General features: G+C 35.8%; 3 protein-coding genes across 8 annotated transcripts; 1 reads left to right on the top strand and 2 right to left on the bottom strand.

Moving 5' to 3' along the window:
* Window positions 1-7,317: 7,317 nt before the first annotated feature.
* Window positions 7,318-9,465, bottom strand: LOC107937898 (probable WRKY transcription factor 17). Its single transcript, XM_016870891.2, has 3 exons — window positions 8,390-9,465; window positions 7,824-7,949; window positions 7,318-7,713 (listed from the first exon to the last, which is right to left on the bottom strand). Exons 1-3 carry the CDS (start codon window positions 9,076-9,078, stop codon window positions 7,536-7,538), a joined length of 993 nt encoding a protein of 330 aa, XP_016726380.1. The 5' UTR covers window positions 9,079-9,465; the 3' UTR covers window positions 7,318-7,535.
* A 1,967-nt stretch (window positions 9,466-11,432) lies between these two features.
* Window positions 11,433-22,649, top strand: LOC107937903 (nucleoprotein TPR). Of its 6 annotated transcripts, none has more exons than XM_041113018.1 (11): window positions 11,433-11,645; window positions 11,992-12,123; window positions 12,552-13,121; window positions 13,284-16,878; window positions 16,960-19,181; window positions 19,452-20,340; window positions 20,432-21,114; window positions 21,568-21,709; window positions 21,835-21,916; window positions 22,045-22,159; window positions 22,289-22,649. In XM_041113018.1, the coding sequence occupies exons 2-10, from the start codon at window positions 12,073-12,075 to the stop codon at window positions 22,145-22,147; spliced, it is 8,337 nt and encodes a 2,778-aa protein (XP_040968952.1). In that variant the 5' UTR covers window positions 11,433-11,645; window positions 11,992-12,072; the 3' UTR covers window positions 22,148-22,159; window positions 22,289-22,649. The 6 variants fall into 6 exon arrangements, with proteins under 6 accessions (XP_040968952.1, XP_040968951.1, XP_040968950.1 ...); XM_041113017.1 differs by having other exon boundaries at window positions 12,552-13,134; window positions 13,273-16,878; XM_041113016.1 differs by having other exon boundaries at window positions 13,284-19,181.
* Window positions 22,650-22,974: 325 nt separating this feature from the next.
* LOC107937916 (cytochrome P450 714A1) lies at window positions 22,975-27,372 on the bottom strand. The gene is made up of 5 exons (XM_016870916.2): window positions 26,978-27,372; window positions 24,486-24,712; window positions 24,120-24,370; window positions 23,647-24,016; window positions 22,975-23,562 (listed from the first exon to the last, which is right to left on the bottom strand). The coding sequence occupies exons 1-5, from the start codon at window positions 27,273-27,275 to the stop codon at window positions 23,137-23,139; spliced, it is 1,572 nt and encodes a 523-aa protein (XP_016726405.1). The 5' UTR covers window positions 27,276-27,372; the 3' UTR covers window positions 22,975-23,136.
* Between the last annotated feature and the right edge of the window lie 275 nt (window positions 27,373-27,647).

The following is a 27,647-nucleotide window of genomic DNA, read 5'->3' as shown; positions in this document are numbered from 1 at the left end:
ATTATTTTTTATATTACATTAACTATAAAATATAAAAACAAAAAAATAAAAATTTAACATACGTACCTTTTTGTTCAACCTCTTCGTCTATACAAGGGGGGACCAAGCCCCACCCAGATATATAACAATTTCTTTTTAAAAAACAAAACAATAAAAAATATATATATATTTTATATATTTTTTTAATATTTATATTTAAATTTATTAATAATCACATCACTGACATGATGTGACTAGTCATAATAAATATATATATTTTAATTTATACTTTAAAATTTAAATATATATCTAAAGTTAAAAAAAGAATTTAAAAATAATATTTAAAATTGTAAAAAGTATATTATAAAACATTTTAAATATACATTACAAAAATTTTAAAATTAATAATAAAATAAATAAACAAAATAAAATTATGATTTCTTATATTATTAAAAAATTATGATTTTTTAAATGTATTTAAAAATTGTATTTAAAATTTTAAAAAATAATCTCAAAATACATATCTAAAATTTACAAATATATATATTAATAAAATATTTCAAATTTTTTAAAGTTAATAATAATAATTAAACATAAAAAAAACAAAACAATAAAAAAGAAAAAAGAAAAAAAATATTTAATATTAAAAAAATAATATTTAATTTTTTAATATTTATATTAATATTTAAATTTATTAATAATCACATCACTAACATGATGTGACTAGTTAAAATAAATATATACACATTTTAATTTAAACTTTAAAACTTAAATATATATATCTAATGGCTAAAAAAGAATTTAAAAATAAAATTTAAAAAATTGTATGTAAAATTAATAAAATATTAAACATACATTTCAAATATTATAAAACTATTAATTTCAAAACTAATTTGAAAATATATATTTAAAATTTATAAAAAACAATTTCACAAATATATATCTAAAGTTAAAAAAATAATTTTAAAAATAATAATTAAAATTTTAAAAAATTGTAAAAATTAATAATATAAATTACAATTTTTTTAAAATTAATAATATAAATGAAATAAACAAAATAAAATAAGAAAATAATATAAAACTTAAAAAAGAAAAAATTAAGTAAAAGACAAAATTTAATAAAAAAGTAAAAAAAAATAAGGGTGGCAGAAACTGGTCGCGCCATTTGAAATGGCTCCACCAGAAATGAAAAATTATTATTAAGGTCCCCCAAACTTTTCAAAAATTAAAAAAAAGTTAAAAATTTTAAAAAGAAATTAAAGAAATTGTATTTACAAATTTTAAAAGTTTAAATGATTTTATATTATTAAAAATATGGTTAATATTTAAAAATTAATATTTAAAATTTTAAAAAATTAATTTAAAAAATACATTTTTAAAATATATAAAAATTTAATTTCACAAATATATATCTAAAGTTAAAAAAATATTTTTAAAAATGATAATTAAAATTTTAAAAAAGTATTATAAAACATTTTAAATATACATTACAAATTTTTTAAAGTTAATAATAAAAAATAAAACAAAATAAAATAAGAAAAAAAATCAATAAAGTAAAAAAAAAAGAAAAAGACAAAATTTATTAAGGAACAAAATAAAAAAATAAAAAAAAAAAGAAATATGAAAATAAAAGAAAAAAACAAAAGAAATATGAAAATAAAAGAAAAAGAAAACAAAAAGATGTCATAAGGCAGAAAAGTGGTAGCGCCATTTAGGATGGCTCCACCCAAAAATGGTAAATTTTTTTTAAGTCTCTCATTTTTTCAGAATTTTAAGTATTTCCCTGATATTTTATACTGGTGGCGCCATTCAACATGGCTCCATCAAAAAATAATTTTTTAACACCTCTTGCTGACGTGGCACTGTGGTGGTGCCATATCATATGGCTCCACCACTTTTTACTGTAAAAAACGAGTTGTTTTTGTATTTAATTAAAAAAAATAAATTATTTTAATAATTAATTTATTTTTTTGAGTTAGTTTAATAAAAAAAGCCTACAAAAGTAATATTAGAATGACACATTGATTTATGAGAAAAGAACAAAAAAAACATTTAAAAATTCTCTAACCCTCTCCATCTCAACCAATTTTCTTCTTTCTCAAGCGCTCTAAGAACCTAAATTCCAACCGCCCTAGTTACTACAGCTCTCCACTCACAGAATGAAGCATAACTAATGGACATAGTAGCACGTGGTGGTCGAAGATGATCCAACTTCCAAGATGGTGACATTAATTATTAATAGCGTTATTATTCAATCAGAAATATTGACTTGATTGTTTTTTAACACGACGTGCAGGGATATAAATATAATTAGAATCTGTTTCCACTTAGTCCGCCAAAAAAAAAAAGCCTTATAGTTTGCACATCACAGCAGAAAATAATATAATGGTTATAGTTTCTCTATCGAAATTTGTTATCAAAATGTCAACGGTAACCTTTTGAACTATACAATTTGTCACTGATTGACCAATATCGTCGACCAGAGATTGTGAGTTGAAACATATGATCGTGTCGCTTAAACAGTGATCATATAAATGGTTTTGAAATGGATCGATTATTATATATAAATTTCATAAGTTCGAAACCGGCCCATGAATATTATTCTCCCACGGCCATGGCTGCAGCTGGCTTTCTTGTTGATTTTGGCTACAAAATAGTTTTTGTAGCTTGGGCATAAATTAAAAATAATTAAATCCTAAAGAAATAAACAATGCCTGAAAGGATAAGATTTTCTCCTTTATTATTTCTTACTAGAACATGGAGATCAGGCCGCTGGAAAAATGCAAAGCCATGAGCAACCCCTATCGAGATCTTCACCACCGCACCTCCGAGTATTCCATCTCGCTCACAGGGGTAGGAGAAAAGCCACCGAAGGTAGAAGGAGGAAGCATCAAACAGCCAAAAGACTGGCCACTTGAATAAAAAGCAAAGATTGGTGGTGGCTCTTTTGGTGACAACAGGCTGCTGCCCTATACAACATTGCGGGAATTAAGTCCCCGTTGAATTTAGTGCTTGCCGTGCCAAACTGCAATTGTGTCTCCTTTCTAACTTTATGGTCCCATGAAAGAGGCACATTCGTAAAGTCATCCAGCAGACTGCCCTTCATGCACGCACATTTGAATATTCCATTACTTACCATTAACTTCCGAAAGAAACAATACAATATTAATTTCAAGTGGCCTGATATTTCCTTTTATTATCTTCTTTACATAGATTTTGCAAGTGCTGTTCATTGTCCCTAGTTTCGGTGTTTATGCTTTCATCATCGGTCATGCTCATATGATTGAGATTGTTGTGACGTATTCAAACTAGAAGAGAGGTTGAGAGAAATGCTATAGTTCTCCAAAACTTGAGAGCCACACTTTCCTCTCTAGCCGTGGCGCTAACTAAACTGAACCCGCCTGCCTCACCATCTACCTATATGTAACACAATAATTGCTAAAAAGCTGAAATGGAAGAAGGCCATACAATTAAGCTTCACACTTCGAGGATCAAATCTATTATGAGACAACCCCACTAATACCACTTTCATTGACATACTTACATGTCATGTCCTTTGCCATTAAGGGAGTGGCTCAGCTAACCTATATTTTATACCCCACTCCAATCTTCCGTTACCATCTCATATTCACTCGCACATAACCTCATTTCTGTTGAATATTGGCAATATCCCACATTAGGAAAAGATAGAAATGGAGGGGGTTTGGTTTGTTATATATAGAACCCCTCCCCCTTTGGTTGTATTATCCCAAAATCTTCTCCTTTGTAATATTTCTAGAAGAAATATTGATTTGGTAGTGTCCGAGGACGTAAGCTAAATTGGCCGAACCTCGTTAAATCTCTGGTATTTTATTTCTTATTTGTTTGCTTTTATTTAATAGCTTTATGTTGGTTATATTTATTTAGTTATTATTGCTATAAATATCTAAGTGAGTTCTGTCTAGTTGTTGGGTTTTAAGCGGGACCATTGTGACCCCTCCAATTTAACTGGGAATTTTCTTAGTATAATTGTTGGCATAATAATTATCTAAATATTTCTGATAATATTGTTATTAATATTATCGTCGCTTCCGCAACAATTGGTATCAGAGCCAAGGTTTTGTAGTATGCTCTGTGTTTGCAGCTTAGTCTGATCTTACACATCAGAAACATTTCCTAAAGCTTGTGGGTATTCTGCATTTGGTGGCTATTAAGTAGAAGCTATGGCAAAAATGACAGAAGAAAAACCATCCATATCAACAACTTCCACTTCGTACATTTTGCCGAGGATTGGAACTGCAAATACGAGATTTGTAGTGGAAATTTTTGATGGAACAGGTCATTTTGGCATGTGGCAAAGTGAGCTTCTAGATGCCCTCTTTCAACAGGGTCTAGATATTGCCATTGAGGAAGAAAAACCAGAAGGGGTTGATGATAAAGAATGGAAGACCATCAACCGATTGGCATGTGGTACAATTCGATCATGTCTTTCCAGAGAGCAGAAGTATACATTCAGTAAAGAGACTTCTGCAAGTAAATTGTGGAAAGCATTGGAGGAGAAATTCTTGAAGAAGAACAGTCAAAATAAGTTGCATATGAAGAAAAGACTGTTTCATTTCAATTATGTTCCTGGTACCACGATGAACGAGCACATTACCAATTTTAATCAGCTGGTGGCTGATTTGTTGAATTTGGATGTGACTTTTGAAGACGAAGACTTGGCGTTAATGTTGTTGGGATCGCTTCCTGAGGAGTTTGAGTACCTTGAAACTACTCTACTTCATGGAAAATCGGAAGTAACTTTCAATGAAGTAACTGCTGCATTGTATAGCTATGAACTACGCCGAAAGGATAAGTTGAAAGGTTCAGGTGAAGCAGCAGTGGAAGCATTGGTAACAAGAGGTCGTCAGCAAAGTCAGTCTAAGGGGAAGAGAAGAAAGTCCAAAGGTCGAGCTGTTGCCAAAGATGAATGTTCTTTTTGCAAAGAAAAAGGACATTGGAAGAAAGATTGTCCAAAATTGAAGAAAAAAGGGAAGACTCCGCAAGATGCAAATGTTGCAGAATGCAATAGTGAAGCAGAGTCAGACTTTTCTCTTAGTATGACATCTTCAACATTATATGCAGATGAGTGGATCATGGATTCTGGTTGTTCCTATCATATGTGTCCCATTCGGGAATGGTTCTTTGAATTTCAAAAACTAGATGAAGGGGTTGTTTACATGGGTAATGATAACACATGTAAAATAGCCGGGATAGGTTCAATTAAACTGAGGAGTCATGATGGATCTACTAGAATTTTGCGGGATGTACGATATGTCCCAAAGTTGAAGAAGAATCTCATCTCTTTGGGGTCGTTAGAATCTAAAGGCCTAGTTGTGACAATACGAGATGGAGTTCTTAAAGCAACTTCAGGAGCATTGGTGATGTTGAAAGGCATAAGAAAGAACAATCTGTATTACTACCAAGGTAGTACAGTGGTCGGGACAACAGCAGCAGCAATTACGAGTACCAAGAAGGACGCTGAGGCAACACAGCTGTGGCATATGTGTTTGGGCCATGCTGGTGAAAAATCCTTGCAAACTCTAGCCAAGCAAGGATTATTGAAAGGTACAAAGACTTGCAAACTTGAATTTTGCGAGCATTGTGTTCTGGGAAAACAACGAAGGGTGAAATTTGGCACTGGGATTCACAATACTAAAGGTATTCTGGATTATGTGCATTCTGATGTATGGGGACCGTCCAAGACTCCATCACTTGGAGGAAGACGTTATTTTGTCACCTTTATTGATGATTTTTCCAGACGAGTTTGGGTGTTTCCTATGAAGAACAAAGATGAGGTGCTTGAAGTTTTCCTTAAGTGGAAAACTAAAGTTGAAAATCAGACAGGAAGGAAGATTAAGGTTCTCCGATCAGACAACGGTGGAGAATATAAAAGCGATCCTTTCCTGAAGATATGCCAAGATTGTGGCATAGTAAGGCACTTCACCGTAGGTGGAACACCGCAACAGAATGGGGTGGCAGAGCGTATGAATCGAACGCTTGTGGAGAAAGTTCGATGTATGTTATCTAATGCTGGATTAGATAGAAAGTTTTGGACTGAGGCTGTGACGTACGCTCAACATCTCATCAATCATTTGCCATCATCTGCTATAAATGGCAAGACTCCTTTGGAGAAATGGTATGAAAAACCTGCTACTGATTATGACACCTTACGCATTTTTGGTTCTATTGCATATTATCATGTGAAAGAATCAAAGTTAGATCCAAGAGCAAAGAAGGCTCTATTCATGGGCTTCAATGCTGGTGTTAAGGGATATCGTTTGTGGTGTCTAGAGGCAAAGAAGACGATAATCAGTAGGGATGTTACCTTTCATGAATCTGCCATGTTGAATAAGGTAAATCCAGAAGGAGTGAGTAGTACTTCGCAGCAGGTGGAGTGTACTCCGCAGCAGGTGGAGTTTGAGCAGAGTGTGGTAATTCCAGCAGAAGGTACCACTAGTGATTCTTCATTGGCAGATGCAGAGTCAGATGAGGAAGAGGTTTCTACCCAAGAACCTCAACAGCAATCAGAGCCAATTGCAGTCAGAAGGCAGAGACGAGAAATTCAGAAACCAGCTCGTTTCACTGACATGGTAGCTTATGCACTTCCAGTTGTTGATAATATTCCATCCACTTACACCGAAGCCATTCAGAGTTTAGAGAATTATAGATGGTTAGGTGCAATGGAAGAGGAAATGCAATCTCTAGAGAAAAACAAGATGTGGAAGCTGGCACAACTACCAAAAGGGAAGAAGGCGATTGGTTGCAAAATTGAAGACACTATTGAAGTTTGTGTTATGAGAAGATGTTCGAAGATGTGGAATATCGCCAAGGTGGAGATTTGTTGAATATTGGCAATATCCCACATTAGGAAAAGATAGAAATGGAGGGGGTTTGGTTTGTTATATATAGAACCCCTCCCCCTTTGGTTGTATTATCCCAAAATCTTCTCCTTTGTAATATTTCTAGAAGAAATATTGATTTGGTAGTGTCCGAGGACGTAAGCTAAATTGGCCGAACCTCGTTAAATCTCTGGTATTTTATTTCTTATTTGTTTGCTTTTATTTAATAGCTTTATGTTGGTTATATTTATTTAGTTATTATTGCTATAAATATCTAAGTGAGTTCTGTCTAGTTGTTGGGTTTTAAGCGGGACCATTGTGACCCCTCCAATTTAACTGGGAATTTTCTTAGTATAATTGTTGGCATAATAATTATCTAAATATTTCTGATAATATTGTTATTAATATTATCGTCGCTTCCGCAACAATTTCATCACCAATGTTGAAATTAAACAAACACACAATGGCGCAATTGTCATTCAACAAGAATAAGCGATTTAATCAATTTCTAATTTCATTTTAAGGAATAAAGAATAAAACGCACATGGCGCAATCTCAACTAGACTATTTTTTCGTTTGGGAGACAAACCATAACAAATTTGCGTACAGCCCCCTCAACTACAAAGTATTACAAAAGTCTACATCTTTTTTATTATTATTATTTTTACTTTCTTGGTTTAAATATTTAATATGAGCTTATCTCGTCGACTCGGAAACCAATCCCTCGGCAGGAACCATGTTCTTCTCCATCGCGGGTTCAGAGTGTCGGTGCTCCCATTCGTATGTTACAATCAACATAGAGGGATCATCCGAGTCTCGCTCCACGTGTTTCCTGGCGGGGCAGCCACGGAAGGCACTGCATTTATAATATCCCCTGAAAAAGTCATCACAAAACTCAAAATCAGAAGGAATCCTAGAAATGCCGTGTCACCCGATTGATAATCTAGTGATAACAAGTTGAAGATTGAAGACTACAGTAGTTACCGTGGGTATGGCGAGCCTTTGATCGGCTTTTGCCCGTATTTCCTCCAAGAATATTCGTCAGCTGGAATATCGGCGATCTTCCAACTGATGGCCGGAACTCTGATTACTTTCTTCACCCTATTTTTCCTGAAATATTGAAGAACACATGGACTTAACAATTGTTACAAAATGTTACTAATAAATAATTATTCATGATACAGTGATGTGAAATGTGAATAGTATTTTGGATTTCCTATCACTCATTTAAAGCGCTATGGTGAGTCGTGTACAGAGGTTTCAAAACAACCTAATAAGACAGAAAAGTCATCTATAAATAATATATTTACCAAAATTTGAAATTTTGATGCTGGTCAACGCCCACCAACGTTGAACAAAAACTCCCGAAAATTGAGAGGAGTCCAGCTCTACGCCTCTACCCAGACGTTTTAGGCCCCACTCGGTTTAATGACTCGCAAAATCGATTGAATTATTCAACTTTCTTACGGTATCCAATAAAGTCAAAAGCTAAAGTTGACTAATAAAGTACGCCATGTAGATTAAAATAACTAGAAAAATGGAAGTATCACCTTCGCTTTGAGCAATGGCACTTGCCGTTGCCGGATCCGGAGATGGTATCGGAGTGGTTATGTTCGTGGCACCTCTTCTTGTATGGAGCGGAGGATAGCGCTGGTTTTTCCGCGGAAGCGGCTGGTTCCAGAGTCAAAAATAGAGAGGACGCTTTCTTCCCGTTTGAAACGCTGCCATCCCCGGTGATGGCAGAAGACATAAAAGAAGAGTTCGAAGAAATGCTGAAACTGTCTTTCGTAAACTCTAACTCAGTACTTCGAGTGGCGGAGCTAAAACAGTTAGGTTTTGTAAAGTCGAGAGTCAAACACGGTGCTTGCGATTGAACGAAACTAATCGGATCTGAAACCGTTGGTGGATTTCTGGTCACCGGTGTTGCAATAGGAACCGGATATAGAGTGAGATCCTTGTGTGAATCAGGAATAGTGAGTGAAGCAGAGGATGTTGATGGGGAAGATGACGAGTGAATCGGTCCGCGTCTGAACCTGGCGTGCCCGGTTCGTTCGAGTAGTTTGATGACCTTTTTGAACTTAGAGACGGTTAGGCCGGCGACGTCGGTGCACTCGACGTGGTTTGACTGGTGAGAAAGGAGGCGGATCAGGTGCTCCATGCTCTTCAAGCCTTGTGCTGCAACCTCTTGTATGGTCATCTGATCATCCACCTTTGGATATGTCATCAGATCCACCGACATTCTTAGAAAACAACGACAATTAATAGGGAATGAAGCGCGCAGGCAATATAGCTTGGGAGCTCAACAAGTCATTGAAGAAGAAGGGGGAGGTGGAAGCGCAAGGGGACATGATATACAGGAACACAGATTCATGGGAATCAAAGTGTAGTTTTGATCTGACGGCTAAGATTGTTTTGAATATTTCTGGTAGGTGGTGGGGCCTACCTCAGAGATAATATAGAAAGTAATCGGTGTTCAAAGATATGAATTTTCAATTTTCTAGAGTTTTTCCTTTTAATGACGTTTATTATTTTGTTGTGAGCGAGCATTATGTATGGATTAAAATGAATTATTATTATTTTCTGGGATGGAGACAATAAAAAATTATACGCATTTATTTATTTATTTTAGATAAACAAAAATGAAATTAAAAATCAAACTGCAGCATATGTGAATCCAATAATAAGGAAAAACCACCAAGTTCGATCCCCTTTTTTTTTCCATGACTGAATTTTTTTCTTCAACTGGAATTTCAACTAGGCTCAGTCAGTTTATTGAAATCTTCAATGGTAGTATATATTGAAATATTCTTCGGTATAGCGTTAGGTTTGTAAGTTATTTGAATGTGGAAATGTTAATTTAGGATAATTAGTAGCAGGAAGGATTTTAAGATTGATATATTACGTTGACTGGAATTATTAGTTTGCAGGATATCTTTCTTCTGGAATACTCAATCCTATCGATTAGAATAACGTACTCGAATCTAATTAGTCTCCGATAAACTTTAATTATGTCTTTTGAGTTTCGTATTTCTGTTAATGCTTTTATAATAAAGACTAAAATTGAATCAAGTTTTAAGTTTATCTAATGTGGAGGTTATGATAAGATGATAATTTAATCGTAGTTTGAAAGTTGTAAAAGTTTTACAAGAAAGTGTTTCTAATATATTGAACTCGGCCTTAATTAGAAGGATACAACGTATTTTATCTTAACAAGGTCAGTGACTCTTGCGCTATATTTTTAAAGAGCATAATTAGGTTGCAGATTGCTTAGCTAAGTTTGCTCTGAAAAATAAAAAAAAAACTTACAAATTTTTTACTCACTCCAAAGAGATTTTAACTCTTAATCAAGGGTGAAGCCAGAAAATTTTTTTAGGGGGGTCGGATAAAATTTTAATTTTTATAGTTTATATTTTTATAATTTGTAAAGGATTAAATTGAATTTTTATAGTTTTAAAGGGGGCCAATGTCTAATTTTACCTTTACTAATTTAAAATTTTTTAAAAATTTCAAGAGTCTAAAATGAAAATTTTCATTTTAGGGGGGCCGGGGCCATGCCAGCTCTTATTGATTCAAATAAGTCAGAAAATTTTTTTACCTTTTAAAATAACTCTACGTAGATAGGTGATTGTTCTATTAAAAAAAACTAAAACTAAAAATAAAATTAAACCATACCCTTGACTTTGATATTTTGTTTATAATAAGGATTAGTTATAAGAGCAAAATTTAAAATTGTATTGATTAAATTTTTAATTTTTAACTTAAATAGTTTAATATATCAGATTATCTATTTAATTAATGAAATGTTAAAAAATTTCTGAAAAATAAAGAAAAATTAGGAAAACTAGAAAATAGATATATAAATGAAATTTACACATTTATATAACAACAATGCGATAAACATCAATTAACAAAATTAACAACTTTTTAAGATATACCGAAAGTCCAATACTGACCAAAATTAATGTAATTATAAAACATTAAAACATTCAATCTTCTAGGTTTTTCTTTCCCAGTGTAGGTGGTATAATGCCCGACTAGTTTTAGGGCTACTTTAATTTCTTATTGTAAGTTTTCCAATTTTTTTTCGGTTTAGGTTAAGAAAAAATTCGCCCAAAATATAAAAATTGATTCAACTACTTTTTCCTAGTTCATTCAGTTTATAATGCAATTGTTCTTTTAACAATTTCATTATAAATTCTGATAATATCTATTCTTTTTGACATAATGACTAAAACTATTCATAAGCATTCTTCAACTAATAAATAGGAAGATAATGAGTTTTAGTGAACTTAAACTCACGTATTCTTAAATTAATAATAATAGCTATGTCAATTGAACTAACATAATTATTAATTTTAGTTTTTTTAATAAGTTTATTTTTGGTCAAACAGAATCGGGCTTTCTATCTAACGATCATTACAACATCATGAGCCGAAGTTGCAATCCTCTAATCGGCCTTCAGCCTTCACATTTGGGTTCAAAGCTCTTTTCGAGGCGGACGCGTACAAGGTCACAAAACTTAGCCCAAACTTGTTGTGGGTTTCTTTTCACACTAACCCAATCCCAATCCAGACATAAACGTTGCAATGCGGCAAGCAGCGAAATTTTGCGGAATTAGACATTTCACCTGCACACACAGGATTCAGAAGTTTGCTTTAGATCTAAGTGAAAGGGGGAAAAAAACGAACACAAATTACAGGCAAGCGCTTAAGCTTGGCTAACTCCGAAATCAGAAGCAAATTTTGGCGCAAAAAGCAGAACCTCATTTACGGCGCCGGGTTATCGACCAGATCGAGGCAATTCCAGGTATTCAAGTTATATATATATTGTTGTCAATCAAATTTGCCTTCTTGTGATTTCCTGGTTCAGGATTGGAGTCTTTGGCTGTTATTTATTTATTTATTTAAATTTTGGGATTGGGGATTTTGTTTTATTTTCGGTTGTTCGAAAAATGTTAGAAAAAAAAGAGAAGCAAATTAAGTATTCATCTTGTACAATTTTCCCTTTAAAATGATATGCATATACTTATTTTCGGAATCTTCAGCTAACATGGTCCAACACTGCAGCTAATGGCGGCTTCTTTGTTTATCTAAATTGATAATAATTTTTTTCACTTTGCTAATTCGAGTTTGTTTTTCGTGGGCACATTTAGGAGGGAGATCGTGATGGTGATTGAGAATTGGTTTTGATTGCTGGAGCCGTCAGAGTGGGAAGCGAACACGGAGCGGATCAGATGGACAAGAACAAGAGCCGTACTGATATGCTTGCTGCCGGACGTCAAAAGGTTTCCGTTATATTTGCTTTTTCATCTTTGATTTTGGGCTGTTCTCTCTTATTTTTCCAAGTACTTTGGCTGTCCGGATATACTTTATTCTTTTCAACCATGATTTTTTCTTTGAGGGCAGAAATTCCCTAGTTCACCATCATGGTAGTACTGCTTTTGATTTGTTTCCACTCTCGCAACCGATTTCTAGTGTTTTATCAACTGATATTTAGTTGTTATTATTATTATTTGGTAAAGAAAAGAGCTGAAGAAAATCAAAATCTGTCTCAGATGTTCTGAACCTTAAATAGAATTCAAAGTTTAGGTGTTTTAATTTCCTTTTTTTACTTAGTATAACCTTTTTGTTTCTATCTTATGAGATGCAACTTTTTTTCCTTTTTTAAGCTGTTAGGATTGGTTAGAGTTTACTTTTATGTCATCTCTTTCAGCTTCAACAATTTCGCCAGAAGAAGGATGGTAAAGGAAGTAGCAGTCGTGGAAAGTCTTCCAAAAAGCCGAACAAATCTGATGCTGATGCAGCATCTTCAGTTGGCAAACCAACAGTCTCATCACAGGTCTCCAAAGGGGAAACTGTAGCTGTTGACTTGACAGTGTCACAGTTTATGGAGAGTTCATTCCCTTCTGGGCTTGATACTACTGCTGTTGTTTCTTCATTGGAACCTTCTGTATCTCTGACAGGCAATGTCGAGACTGTAGTAGCCCATAATGCTGGAGTACCTGTTGAGGTTGATTCTTCAGTCTCTAACGGAGGGGAAGGTACACAGTGTGTTGATAGTATGGTCAGCACAGAAATACATTCCTCAACTGCAGATATCCCAGTTTCTGAAGGGGAAACAGAACATAATATTGTGCCACAACCTTCTACTTCAGTTGATACCGTAGAAGGGACAGTGGTTAAACTCAATTTGGTAGATTCCAACGAGGGAACTGGGCGGAATCCACTTTTTACACCAGATGATTTTCCTGATACATCCCTGTCTCAAGCAAGGGGAGATCAGGTAACAGATGTAGGTTGTGCTTTTCTTTTCTTGGCACATAGTTTTTAATTTCTTCTCTAATGCTTTTTGTTAGGGGATTGAATTGGGCAAATTTGGGATGAGTTATGTGTGGTTTTGATGTATAATTATGTTCTCATTTGTTGCTGGGTAGGGGCAATGCAGGAAGCTGATGGTTTGGGGTTGAACCAATTTGATAGGGGTGGTGAAACAGAGTTCGAAATTGATGGCAAACTTCCTTTGTCTGAGCATGGTGAATGCAATAAATCTCCTGAAGGGGAAACTTCAGAAGTAACTGGCTTGCAGGGGCCATCTAGTGAGGCCAAGCAGGCTATCAGTAGAGATGATGCATCTGTATCTATTGGGGCAGCCAGCAGTTCCCAACCAGAGAAAAGTTTTGCTGCTAGTTACCAGTTGACAAATAAACTTGCTGAAGAAGCAATACCTTGTTCACATGTTGATGAAAAGCAAGCAATGGGCTCTCCATTTGGTGATTACGGTGATGACAAGACTTTGGAAGAACAGCAGCAATGTTTACCCAAGGGCTCCTTTGTGTCTCAGGATGGAAGTCATGAAAGATCTCATCTGACAAAGTTCACAGGTTTGCCAGATCCAGTTCTGTCTCTTGTCAGAGATGGTTCTCCTGTCAGACTCTCTCAGCTAGCAGAGATGATAAGAAGTCTAGATGAAGATGAATATAGGCATCTGCTAAACTTGCAAGCAATAGTATCTATTGCAGATGTTGCAACTTACGGTTTAGCGCTATCTTATCAGTCAGATTTATTTGAGAAAGTAAAAGAGGAGTTGTATCTCACAAGTTCTACGAAAGATATATTTTACTTGCAACTTGCTGAGCAGTCTGATCTGCATATGCAATCTGATCACCATTGTCAGCAGCTTATTGATGAGATATCTGTTCTTCGCTTTTCCGTCAACGGGGTTCTTGAGAAGAATGCATGCCTTGTAGAAGAGCTAGCACAATGCAGGTCTGAACTCCAGGTTTTTGCTAGTGAGAGGGAGGAACTGCAAAGCCAATATAATGCACTTGTGGATCAGAACATGTCCTTTCACGAGAATGAGAAGCTACTGAAAGAATTAGCTGACTGCAGAGCCATGATTGCAGCTTTACAGGTGGAACATTCTGATATAAGCAAGAGTCTTGCTACGATGACGGAAGAGAGAATGAAGCTTGAAGAAGAAAAGGAGTTGCTTGCACTCGGGAAAGAGAAAACAGCTATTGACTTGGAAGAATATAAGGATTTGCTGGCTGCTTTACAAGTTGAAAAGTCGAACTTGAATGGGAACCTTGCTTTAGTTACAGAGGAGAGAAAGAAGCTTAATGGGGAAAAGGAGTATTTTGTCCATGAGAACAAGAGACTTGCTTCTGAGCTGCTTGTTCTTCAAGAGCAGTTTGCTACAAAACATGGGCAACACATACAACTTGAGGCTGAATTAAAAGAAGTAACAGTACGACTGGAGAAGCTAATAGAGGAAAATAATTTTCTCAATGCCAGTCTGGACCTGCATAAGGCCAAGATAGCTGAAAGCGAGAGTAGGGCAACCCACAATGTTAAAGCTGGGAGTCAAGTAAAAAACTTGGATGCAGTTAGTGGGGTCCATGAAAATGCTACTGAACAAGAACATTCCTGCCAAATCCCTTGGAAGCGAGATCCTGAGTTATCCACCGTGGTATTGGAGAAAGCCTTGCCTGATGATTTTGGTGGGCTGTCACTTGCATTGCATGAGCAGGAAATCTTTGATGAATCTTCTGGTTTTCTAGTCTTGAAGGAACTCTTGAAGGAGGCTGAAAGAATATTGCAAAACCTTGGAATGGCAATTGAACAGATACACTCCCATTCAGTGTCATTACAACAGTCCAGCAGTAAACCGGTTGTGCCAGGAGTATCAAAACTAATTCAAGCCTTTGAGTCAAGAGTGCCTCATGATGAACCTAAGGTTGAGGAAAGAGGTTTGACTGAATGTCAATCACTGGGAGACCTGCTTGATTCAACTAAAGAGATAACGGAAGATCTAAGAGCAGTGCTTAAGCTATTGGTTCAGGATGCTGATAATGCCAGTTCCTTATACAGAGGAGAGAAGAATTGTAGAAAATCTGCTAATTTGACATTCGGAGAGCTCATGGTTCTACATGAATCTTTGAAGGAATACAGTAATAGTCTTGAAGCAACCAACATTGAGCTGGCGGTTCTGTATGAAGCTATTAAGCAACATTCACTTTTAGTTGAAGCTAAGAACAAGGAATTTGAGGTTCTTCATGAAGCTCTAAAGCAGCAAGAAAGTATATGTAGTTCAGAAAATGCTGAGCTTTGCCAGAAATTGAGCGATTATCAGTTGAGACTTACTGAAATGCAGGGTCACTTTTCGGATTTACAGAAAAGGTCAGATGAGATGGCTTCTGATTTATATAAACAGTTAGAAAGTTGGCAGGAGGAGGCAGCTGAGAGGGCATTGACTGTTGAACTAGAATGGAAATCTAAGCTCACTCGGATTGTTGAGACAGTCAGGATGCTTGATGGATACGTTGGGAGGCTTTCCAACTCCAGCTTCTCAAATAACAGCAATGATGTTTTGGATACAAGTAGCCAGGTCACAACTTCTGTTACTTCTGCCATTAATACAATCCAAGATCTGCAAGAGAAACTAGAAGCTGCTAATGCAGGTCATGATGCGATTTCTAGTTCATACAAAGAAGTGGATGAGAAGTATAATGATTTACTCAGGAAGAATGAAGTTATGACACAGATACTACAGGAGATGTACAATGGCCTGAAGAAACTTTTAATAGATTCGTGTGCATTGGTGGGTGAGGCTGAGATGAATCCAAAAGTTGAGAAGCTTCCAGATCTCTTAGATTATAGCAAGTATACAATCTTCATTGAACAACTGGAGAATGTTTTGGGTGAAAGGCTACATCTCCAGTCTGTTAATGATCAACTTAATTCAGAATTGGTGAATAGGACAAGAGACTTTGAGGAAATGAGCAGGGAATGCCTTAATTCAAATGCCATTCGAAAGCTTATAGAACATGTTGAGAATGTTGTAGAACTGGAAGACTACGAAACTGACTCAGATAAAACACCTGGTTCCCGTCTTGAATTGTTAGTTTATTTGCTTGTTAAGAAATACAAAGAAATTGTTGAGCTGGCGAGTGATTGTAGAAAGGAGTTTGGTTCTAAGGTGATCGAATTGACAGAATTAGAGGAAAAGATGCATCAGTTAGATGCATTGAGGCTTCAGCAGGAGCTGGAAATCCATACTCTGAAAGAAAGTCTGCGCCATGAAGAGGAAGCCCTTGTGACTGCACATTCTGAGTTACAGGAGAAAAAAGGCGAACTTGAACTGTCAGAGCAGCGAGTGTCTTCAGTTAGGGAGAAGCTTAGCATAGCTGTGGCAAAGGGGAAAGGTTTGGTAGTGCAGCGTGATGGTCTTAAGCAGTCACTTGCAGAGACATCTGCTGAACTTGAGAGATGCTCTCAGGAATTACAAGCAAAAGATGCCCGACTTCAGGAATTAGAAATAAAACTGAAGACTTACTCAGAGGCAGGTGAGCGTGTGGAAGCTCTGGAATCTGAACTTTCATACATTCGCAACTCAGCTACTGCTTTAAGAGAATCATTTCTTCTCAAAGACTCCGTACTGCAGAGAATTGAAGAGATTTTAGAAGAACTAGATCTGCCTGAGCATTTCCATTCTAGAGATATTATTGAAAAGGTTGATTGGTTAGTAAAGTCCACCACTGGTAATTCTTTGCCTCTCACTGACTGGGATCAGAAAAGTTCAATTGGAGGTTTACACTCTGATGCAGGTTTTGTTCCTGTAGATACCTGGAAAGAAGATCCGCAACAAGGCTCAACTTTAGTGGAGGACTTGAGAAGAAAATATGAGGACCTTCAGGGTAAGTTTTATAGGTTGGCAGAACGAAATGAAATGCTGGAACAATCCTTAATGGAAAGGAACCACTTGTTGCAAAAATGGGAGGAGCTTTTGGATGGAATCAACATGCCCTCACAAATGCAATCCATGGAACCTGAAGAAAAGATTGAATGGTTAGGAAGGGCGTTTACAGAGGCTAATCATGAAAGAAATTCTTTGCAGAAGAAGATTGATAATCTTGAAAATTATTATAGGTCAGTAGCTGCTGAGTTGGAGGGGTCAGAAAAGAGAGTAGCTGATCTTGAGGCAGATCTTCAATCGGTTACGCTTGAGAGGGATCAACTTTCTGAAAAATTGGAGACTATGACTTCTAATCATCATAATCTTTCGGCGAAGGCAGCTCAATTTGAAGTTGAGAATGAAAACCTTCAGGGCAAGATTTATAGTTTGGTAGAACGAAATGAACTGTTGGAACAATCCTTAATGGAAAGGAGCCACTTGGTGCAAAAATGGGAGGAACTTTTGGATGGAATCGACATGCCTTCACAAATGCAATCCATGGAACCTGAAGAAAAGATTGAATGGTTAGGGAGGGCGATTACAGAGGCTAATCATGAAAGAAATTCTTTGCAGAAGAAGATTGATAATCTTGAAAATTATTATGGGTCACTAGCTGCTGATTTGGAGGAGTCAGAAAAGAGAGTAGCTGATCTTGAGGCAGACCTTCAATCAGTTACACTTGAGAGGGATCAACGTTCTGAAAAATTGGAGACTATGACTTCTAATCATCATAACTTTTTGGCAAAGGCAGCTCATTTTGAAGTTGAGAATGAAAACCTTCAGATTAGAGTCAGTGGTTTGCAGGAAGAATTGGTTAAGAGGATGGAGGAGGAGGAACATCTTCTTAGGATGGATGGTGAAATAAGGAGATTGCAGCACTTGATTTCTGATGTGTTACTGGACGCTGATGCAAAAGATTTGGTTTCAGGTGGTAGTAGTACTGCATGCTTGGAAAGATTATTGAATAAGCTTATAGAGAATTACACTAATCTCAAGTCCATGAATCCTGACCTGGTGGATGTTGAAATGGACCAGCCCAAGATAGGCGATGCAAGCCTTGATGAAGCTAGAAGCAGAGATGCACTTACTACTGAGGAGGATGTAGCTTCTTTAAAGAAAAAGCTGGAGGCAATGCTGCTTGACTTGATGCAGGTGAAGGATGAAAGAGATGAAATCTTTGGAAAGCATCAATCTTTGCTTCATGAAGTTCAAGCACTTGAAAGGAAAAGGGAAGAGTTGCAAGAGCTCCTTAATCAAGAAGAGCAGAAATTAGCTTCTCTGAGGGAAAAGTTAAATCTTGCCGTTAGAAAAGGGAAATCTTTGGTGCAGCAACGTGACAGCCTGAAGAAAACCACTGAAGATATGAATGCTGAGCTGGAACGCTTGAAATCTGACCTTAGCCACCGAGAAAATGCTCTGGCTGATTATGAATTGAAGATGAGGGACTTCTCTACTTACCGCGAAAGGGTAGAATCCTTAGAAGCTGACAGTCTGTTCTTGAGGAATCATCTGTTAGAAACTGAGCGCATGTTCGAGGAGAAAGGGCTTTTATTGAGCAGGATATTAAATGCAATAGCTGACATTGATGTTGGTAATGAAATTAACATCTCTGATCCGGTGGAGAAGTTGGAACAAATTGAGAAAGTTTGCCATGATTTGCATGCAGCTGCAGCTTCTTTGGAACAAGAGTCACGGAAGTCAAAGACTGCTGCAGAGCTACTGCTTGCAGAGTTGAATGAAGTGCAAGAGAGAAATGATGGTCTTCAGGAAGATCTAGCGAAACTTGCTAGTGAACTTACAGAAGTTGTGAAAGAAAGGGATGTGGCAGAGGCTGCAAAAGTTGAAGTTCTCTCACGTCTTGAGAAGTTGTCTGCAGTTCACTCTGAAGAAAAAAGGAAACAATATTCCGAATTAGTCATGTTACAATCTAGTTTAGACGCATTGAGAAATGGTGTCAATAATGTTCAGGGTTTGGCATCTAATATTTTCTCAAAGGACTTGGAATTTCTGCAAAATTTGGAGGTTATCGTTAAGTTATGCTTGGAAGGGGGTGATGCCGAAGATATGTCTGGCTGGCCATACAGTACCTCCAGCAATTTAGAGGACAAGGTAACATATGGGTTGTCTTTCCTTTGTGCATTTAGTTTGGGATATTCCTTTTTCAGGAAATCTAATGGTTTGCCTGTCTTGTTTCTTTTGTATTTTTCTTCTCCAACCAGTTATTGGTTATTATGTCTTCCTTCTCCTTTAGTAGCATGCGTGCCAATTATATTGAACAAAAACCTTTTGATTGACCCAAAAAGTTGACACCTTTCTTGTCTCATTGGGTATTTCATGAATGTATTGTTAATTTTAGTTGTTTTTTGGTTTCCTCTTCAGGAGAACATTCACTTCATCGAAACTTGGCCGGTTGCCAATATGCAGGACCCTATGGATGACAAATCAATAGTTGAAGTTTGTGGTTTACTCTGGCATCACCTGCAAGATTTGAGAACTGAAATTGCTGCACTGAAGGAAAAGTTGATTGTGCAGTCAAAATCATTACAAGAAAAAGGTCATGGGATATGGAATGTATTGGAGATCCTGCATAGAGAAAAAAAATCTCAGAAAGAGTCATTTGAAGCTATGAGGAGAAACATTATGCATTTAGAATCAGTTGGGGAAGAGAGAGACATGGAGATTCTTGTGTTGAGAAGAAACATTGCCTTCCTTTATGAAGCATGTGCTAATTCAGTCTTGGAAATTGAGAACCAGAAAGCTGAGCTGTTAGGAAATAATTTAGGTACTGCAGATCTGGGGACTAAAATGAAGCCTGTAATATTCGCTGATGGAGTACGTTCTCTCAGTGGACAAAATATTGTTTCTGCTGAGGAAAATATCAAGACTATGGCAGATAAGCTTTTTTCAACAGTGAAAGATTTCCTGCGCATGAAAGCTGAAATTAACGAAGGAAGTCAGAGGGAAATGAGAATTACCATAGCAAATTTGCAGAAAGAGCTTCAGGAGAAGGATATCCAGAAAGATAGGATATGCATGGAGCTTGTTAGTCAAATCAAGTTAGCTGAAGCTTCTGCCACGAATTACTCACGAGATCTTCAATCATCAAATACCAGGGTGTATGATTTGGAGAAAGAACTGGAAGTAATGAGAGAAGAACAGACTTCATTGCAGCAGAGAGTAAAAGAACTGGAGAATGTGCAAACCAACACAGTGGAATTGCAGGATAGAGTCAAATCACTGGCAGATGTATTATCATCCAAGGACCAAGGCATGTGTCCTTGTTTGAATCCTACTTTTTATTTTACTTACATATTCAATCAGTTTTGAAATCCTTATTTGTGATTGCTATTCCCTGACAGAAATTGAAGCCCTTATGCAAGCACTTGATGAGGAGGAGGTCCAAATGGAAGAGTTGACAAAGAAGATTGAGGAACTAGAGAGAGTCCTGCAACAGAAGAACACAGATTTAGAGAACCTTGAAGCTTCTCGTGGAAAGGTTGTGAAAAAGCTTTCCGTCACTGTGAGCAGGTTTGATGAACTTCGTGATCTATCAGAGAGTCTTATTACCAAGGTTGAACAGCTTCAATCACAACTACAAGATCGGGATGCTGAGATTTCCTTCTTAAGACAAGAGGTCACAAGATGCACCAATGATGTTCTTGCCGCATCACAAGTAGGCAATAAAAGAGACTCAGATGAGATAAATGAATTTCTGACTTGGTTGGAATCAATTGTTTCTCGTGTTGGGTTACCTGATCTGCATTTTGATACAAAGAATAGTCAGGTGCCTGAATACAAGGAAATAATACAAAGAAGGATCATTTCTATTACATCGGAGCTGGAAAACCTACGGGGGGTTGCTCAAAATAGGGATGAATTGTTGCAAGCAGAACGGAGTAAAGTGGAGGAGTTGACACGCAGAGAAGAAACTCTCAAGAAGACTTTGCATGAGAAGGAGTCCCAGTTAAATTTGCTTGAAGGTGTCGGAGATGTGGGTCAGGCAGCTGGTTTGATCTCTGAAATCGTGGAGGTTGAACCTGTGGTAAGTTATTTGGTGTGTTTGCAATTTCCTTGAATGGCATGCTTTCGAACTTAGGACCTTTAGAAAACTAGGGATAAACAAGACTTTGTGATCGAGGAAACCTAATTTCTATCTCGGAATTTCCTGTTTCCTAATTTCTCTGTTTCCTTGTCAACGCTTCATATTTTATTCTGTGAGGTAGAAGCCTTGGCTGGTTTCATCACGCAATCATAGATGCAAAATGAGTAAAAAGCTACAGAATCAAAATCCTTGTAGCAAATTTATCAGCATTTGTTAATATAGTATCTAAGATTTGCTTCTAAATTAGACTGTTACTTTTAACAAATAATGATGATTCAAAGTTGATAGGTATTTTACTCTTACCAGTTCACAAGTTAAGCTTTTGCATAATCAACAGCACAAGAAATATGTGTATATATATTGAGTAGTTTATTTTGCTGAGATTTTGTGTAGATAAACAAGCGGGCAATAGCAGGGACCTCTACAACATCCCAAGTTCGTAGTTTGCGTAAAGTCAATACTGATCAAGTTGCTATTCCTATTGATGCGGATGATGGTAACAATAGTAGGTTAGAAGATGAAGATGAAGATAAAGGTATCCTTCACTGCTTTTTGAAAAACTTAATTTGTTTATACTTATGTCTCCTTCAAGTGAAGGTAACTTTTAATTGAATGCATAAATCCTTTAATCCTTACATTTTAATTTCATTATTTCCTCAGTTCATGGTTTCAAATCACTTACCACGTCAAGAGTTGTTCCAAGGTTTACGAGACCAATAACTGATATGATAGATGGCTTATGGTAAGGATTCATCTCTGCTTTTCAGTTTGCTTTATTCTGAAATTTTGGACCGAGAGTTAATTAATTTATTTACTTGCACTCCAAAAGCAGCCATTTTATCGAGTAACTATGTTCATGTAATCTGCCAGGGTTTCTTGTGATCGGGCGCTCATGCAACAACCTGCCTTACGGCTTGGCATTATAATCTATTGGGTTTTATTGCATACGCTGTTGGGTGCTTTTGTATTTTGACAAGTCAATCTGGTCAGTGGCCTTTGTCCCGGATCTAATTACTTAATGTGGTTCAAGGATTGTGGTTAGCAAACAAGTTAAAAGATTAACCTTCCTGGTTTTCCACTATATCTGAGAGTTTATGGTCTTACTTTCGTGCAGGTTATCCATTGATTTTGTGAAGAAGTTTAGCAAGGAGCCCCAACCATGATTTTGAATTTAAATGCATACTTGGCTCCTTAGTCCTTTTATCCATTGATTCTTTTTTTAGCTCAACCAGGTAACTTTGATTTGCAATTTTTTACTTGCCTGCACTTCTCAGGTAGCTTGGTTATGTCCAATAAGGAAAAATTCTTGTAACAAATATTTAGGACTGAGTTTTAAGGATTCTTCAGTTTGAATCAACCAAAGGTTGTAAGATGCTTAGTGTAGTTAAGAAATGTCTACAAGTTATACTACACAAACAGAAATGCTGCGTTTTAAGAAGTGTTCCATGTGCATTGTTAGCATATATTTTCATTTACAGTTTGTGCTTGTCTAACCTTATATATATTTTTTCCACTGCTTGCTACTTACACATCAATCTTGCTCACCCGCATCCCTCCTTTCTGCCCCTCTGTTGGCTTAATCCTGAATCTGTATTCTAGTGCTTAATATATATCATGTGTCTGCGCTGCGCATGTATGCACGCATGAAATAAGAGAGAGAGAGAGAATGCGAGTGCATGTGTGTGTGGGGTGGTATTCAAATCCCAGATAGCCTGATTTAAAAGTTGTGTAATACACAACTATAGACTGACTAGCTGGTTTTCAGAATTACTTGCCTGTCCCATTTCTCAATCCATTAAGAAGACGAACTATCAATGTTAACCAAAAGGCATTACATGTTATGAAACAACGTACGCTTCTATTTCTTTCATGAAACATATAAAAAAAATAAATTACATATATAAAAAGCTTCATTTCATAACTAATAATATTCAGGCTCAAAACCAGTAGAGTGTGGCAGTATTAGATGTTTTGTATTTTGATATATACACCATGTTCGGGTTCAACAAGCATCCTAAAAGCAGGAGAATGGCGATAACTTGGAGATAGAGAGAACGTAAACTTGGAGACAATAAGGGATAGAAGAACCTTCAATTGAACCATCGCGAAGTTCTTACCCAAGCACAACCGAGTGCCTAAACCGAACGGAAGATAGCCTTGTGCGGATTTGCAAGCTTTGGAGACGCCATTGATGAACCTATCAGGTTTGAACTCATTGGCATCTGCTCCCCATATTTCAGGATCCCTATGCAAAGTTGGAATCAGAGTCCAAATGCATACCCCTTTTGGAACCAAAATGTTCCCGATTCGAGTATCTTCTAGTGCCTCCCTTGACACGAATGCTGCTGCTGGGTACAGTCGCATGGCTTCTTGAATCACCATAGTCACCTTCATATATGGCAGCAACTTATATGTGGCAGGCAAACCAACTTACAGGAGGCAAATAAGAAAAGAAATGATGCATATATTTACCGTTTTCAATCGAGAAATAGAATCTGCATCAGGCAAGCCATTGTTACAAACTTGAGCCACCTCTGCTTGAATACGAGATTGCCACTCTGGGTACAAAGCAAGTAGCATCAAACACCAGGATGCAGTGATAGCAGTTGTTTCGTGACCAGCAAAGTATATGTTCTTGCAGTTATCGACTATAAACTTCTGCGGGGAACCCTTGCCTAGCCCTACACCCGCTTCATTCACAGCACTTTCTAATATAAGCTGCATTAAATCCTTTTGACCTGAAGATTTGTCTACGCATTCTTGCTGTCGTCGTTTCACGGTCTCCCAAATCAACAATTCCACCTCTCTTTCTAAATTGCTGACTTTCTTGTTGGGAAAGAATCTGCCAACTCAGATATATAAATGATGTCTTTTACTGCATGCAAATTGAAACAATGGGTGTGCAAGTGTCCTTGTCTGTGTGTATATTTATTGAAATATTGTACCTTGAACCATTGAGGCCAAAAAGAAAGCCTTGTTTGGTAATGGTGGTCTGAATGGTCCTAAGCTTGGAGAAAATCTGTTTGCCTTTAACATAAGAGCTCCCAAAACATGCCCTTGCAATAACATCAGCTGAAACACTCCTCAAATCCTCATCCACATTAATTTCAGCTGCCAAACCACCACCTGCATCAATCATGGCTTCCCACTTTTTTAGCAATGGCACTGTCGATTCCACCATCAGCCCCACCATGCCCTAAGAGATTGACATAACATATATATAAGCATTCAGCCTTTTAGACCAATACAGTTGGTACAAATCCTGTACAGTATAATATGAAGGAAATGAATGGAAGTATAAGTGGTATTACCTTAACCTTGTCCATGAAGAACTCTGGCGCAATGATCTTCCTTTGATGGGCCCAGAATTGGCCATTGGATCTTATAACGCCATTGCCAAGCATGGGTTGGAGTGCTTTGGTCATATAAGCATCCTTGCCCAACTGCAAGGTATTCAACTGGTTCATTTCCTTCACTATTTCCAGGTCGTTCACGTATAGGTGTTGCCTGAGCCCCGTTGAATATGTGTATATCGAACCTGCGTTCACAATTCATTTCAACTTCTCTTCATTAATGACAACATCATCTTCATACATACAGTACGTATTCATACATACATACATATATGTATGTCTAATTATGTCCTAATCCCTATACTCTTCGAAATTTTAAAATTTAGTCCCTTAATATTGTTAACGAATTGCTATTAAATTTAAATATATGCTATCAATTAGACTTTAATTTTCAAATTAGACTCTTAAATAATAAAATGACACATTTGTATTTGATGGAAACCTATTAACAATGTTACCAATTGGGAATGCATTTTCAAATCAAACAGATAAAGAAACTAAATTTCTATAAATAAAAGCAAAGACTTTAATTTTCAAATTAGACTCTTAAATAATAAAATGACACATTTGTATTTGATGGAAACCTATTAACAATGTTACCAATTGGGAATGCATTTTCAAATCAAACAGATAAAGAAACTAAATTTCTATAAATAAAAGCAAAGAGACCTAATTTTGGAACTCTAAAGAGTACTCAGACTAAAAACAGAATTAAATCTACATACAGAACGGGTTTATTCTAAAATCTCAACTCTTCTAAACTACCAAAAATCTTTTCTTCTTTAACATTTCACCTAATCCCATTTTTCTATGGAAATAATGCATTTCTATGAACAGTTTTTTTAAGTAATTTGTACTTTAAAATGCATTTCTATGAAATTTGTGACATGTACAGATATGTTATGAACTTGGAGATTAAAAGAAATAGTATACTATATACGAGTATCATTATATTTGTGAAAATATATAGATATTGTTAATAAATAATATGAAAAAATTTAAATTATATATATATTTTTTGTATTCTACGTTGGATTATGTGAAATGCAAAAAGTCACCCCTTTAAATGAATATTTATTTGAAAATTTTTCTCTTAGGCAATTAGATTTAACAAAAGTTTAATATATTGAAATGAATACAATTAATCAAATAGTAACAAGTATGGTTTTCCTACGGGTTTATTTTTTTGAATTAAAAATGAAATGTCATGCTTATTTTGATGAGGTTACCATTACATTAATTCCACCTAATCTATAAAATAGTTCCATAAAATAATAAGAAGTTGCATTTAACTTAGCTTCCTCTTAGTTTACTAATTAGGTTTAGATGTTACTATCACTTATGTAATATTGCTTGTTATGATACTATATGCCCAAATAATATAAAATATTTAATCTAAAATTAATAATTAAAACAATTAAAAATATTTACTCGTAAACTTCAAACTTTTAACCTAGCCACACTCAATATTCATCCCAATAATGAACCAATGGAATATCCTAAAGATGGGAGAGCAAATTCGAAATATACCAAAAAATGTTTATTCATAAATCAAGAATTAATTGTTAGGGGCGGTGGACTGTATGCTGCCACACAATCATTGGTTTTCCAGGTTATACATATAGATATATATTGTACTAGTAGTAGTACAAATTATGGTTTTAAAAAAAGCAGTATAAATAAAAATTTAATTTTGAATTAATGTAGAAGAAAGTATTTCATTTTAAGGACGCCTATAAAAAAATTTGAAGAACGACATGAAAAATAAAGAGAAATTTGCCGGCTTGAGTAATATATTGTTTATGTGATGGCGTAGTGGAAATGGGGGCCTGCTCAACGGTCAAACTCAGGAATTATTTGCCCATCATCATTCTCCCTTCTTTAATGCCCCAACCGCATCTACCTCTCTTTGCCTTCTACTTGTTTTAATACATGTTTTTTTTTTCTTTAATTAGTATAGATATTGTTGTCAGTGTATTAAAATATATTATTTTTTATAATTTAAGTGTACTAAAATATATTATTTTTTTATTTAAAAATTGAAAAGAAACTATGAACACTTATAAGTATTATATAAAGAAAGAAGTGAATATATATATAGCATCATGAATCATCAAGAAACAGATGCAGCAGATGCTATATGTAAAGTAAGTGTTTGCGTTCACTTCAAAAACTCTTTATAAAAGATGGAAGAATGCAAAAGGTGAAGACAAAAAGTCTCGTTTTTTTAGCCATCGGAAAATGGTAATTTATAAAGCGATACTTTTCGTAACAAGGCAAACCTCTTACAGCATTTGCCATAAATAAGCACCCTTACAAAACAAACACTCCCAACATAAAAAGAAAAAAAAAAACCAACTGATCTATCATGCATATTGCAGAAAGCATAAAAAAATGTATTGTTTCTAGTTGTATCGTATGTAGGTAAATGAAATATGTAAGGCACTTACCATATTCTTTTCTCCAATGATCAAGATATGGGAAGAGGGTTGAAGTATAGTCATGAGCAACAATTTCAGAGTGGTTCCGTGTCTTCTTTGCCTTTAACTGGATTTGCTGCATCTCTGCTACATTTCCATACACAAAACCAGGAGGTGGTCCTTTGATGCCTTGCATGCACAGCTTTTTTCTAAGCCTTTGAGACCTCAGCCAGCTCCTGGTATAGTAATGGAAGACGTAACAAACGGCACTTGCTAGGGCTACCGAGAAAAGGGCTTTCGAGATCACCACAAGATCAAGCAACTCCATTTCTTCCTATAACTAGTAGAGGAGAGCTATACATTTATATATAATATGATAGATACATGTTACTAGCTGATGTTTATACAAGGAGAGGGAGAGAGACCAGATGACATTAATGCGAAACAGATTAGCTTTAAGCAAGTAAACATCAACCTACAAATATTGATAGGGACTGGTGGACCAGCATTTGATGTGAAGTGTGCTCATGTAAATCATGCTCCTCGATCCTTCTAATTTTGATTTGAGGGACTGGGAAATTAATTTTTACATAAAAAAGGGGTTAAATGTTAATTATAGTTAATCCCTTGCTTGCCTCCCAAGTTTTTGAAAAAAAAAATATATTTATATGTTGAAGGACCATTAACCCTTTGTATTTAT

This window comes from Gossypium hirsutum, chromosome A05 (genome assembly GCF_007990345.1).
Source record: "Gossypium hirsutum isolate 1008001.06 chromosome A05, Gossypium_hirsutum_v2.1, whole genome shotgun sequence".
In the NCBI taxonomy this organism is placed as follows: Eukaryota; Viridiplantae; Streptophyta; class Magnoliopsida; order Malvales; family Malvaceae; genus Gossypium; species Gossypium hirsutum.
Note: the sequence above shows the minus strand (reverse complement) of the source record. Positions and strands in the feature narration are given on the sequence as shown.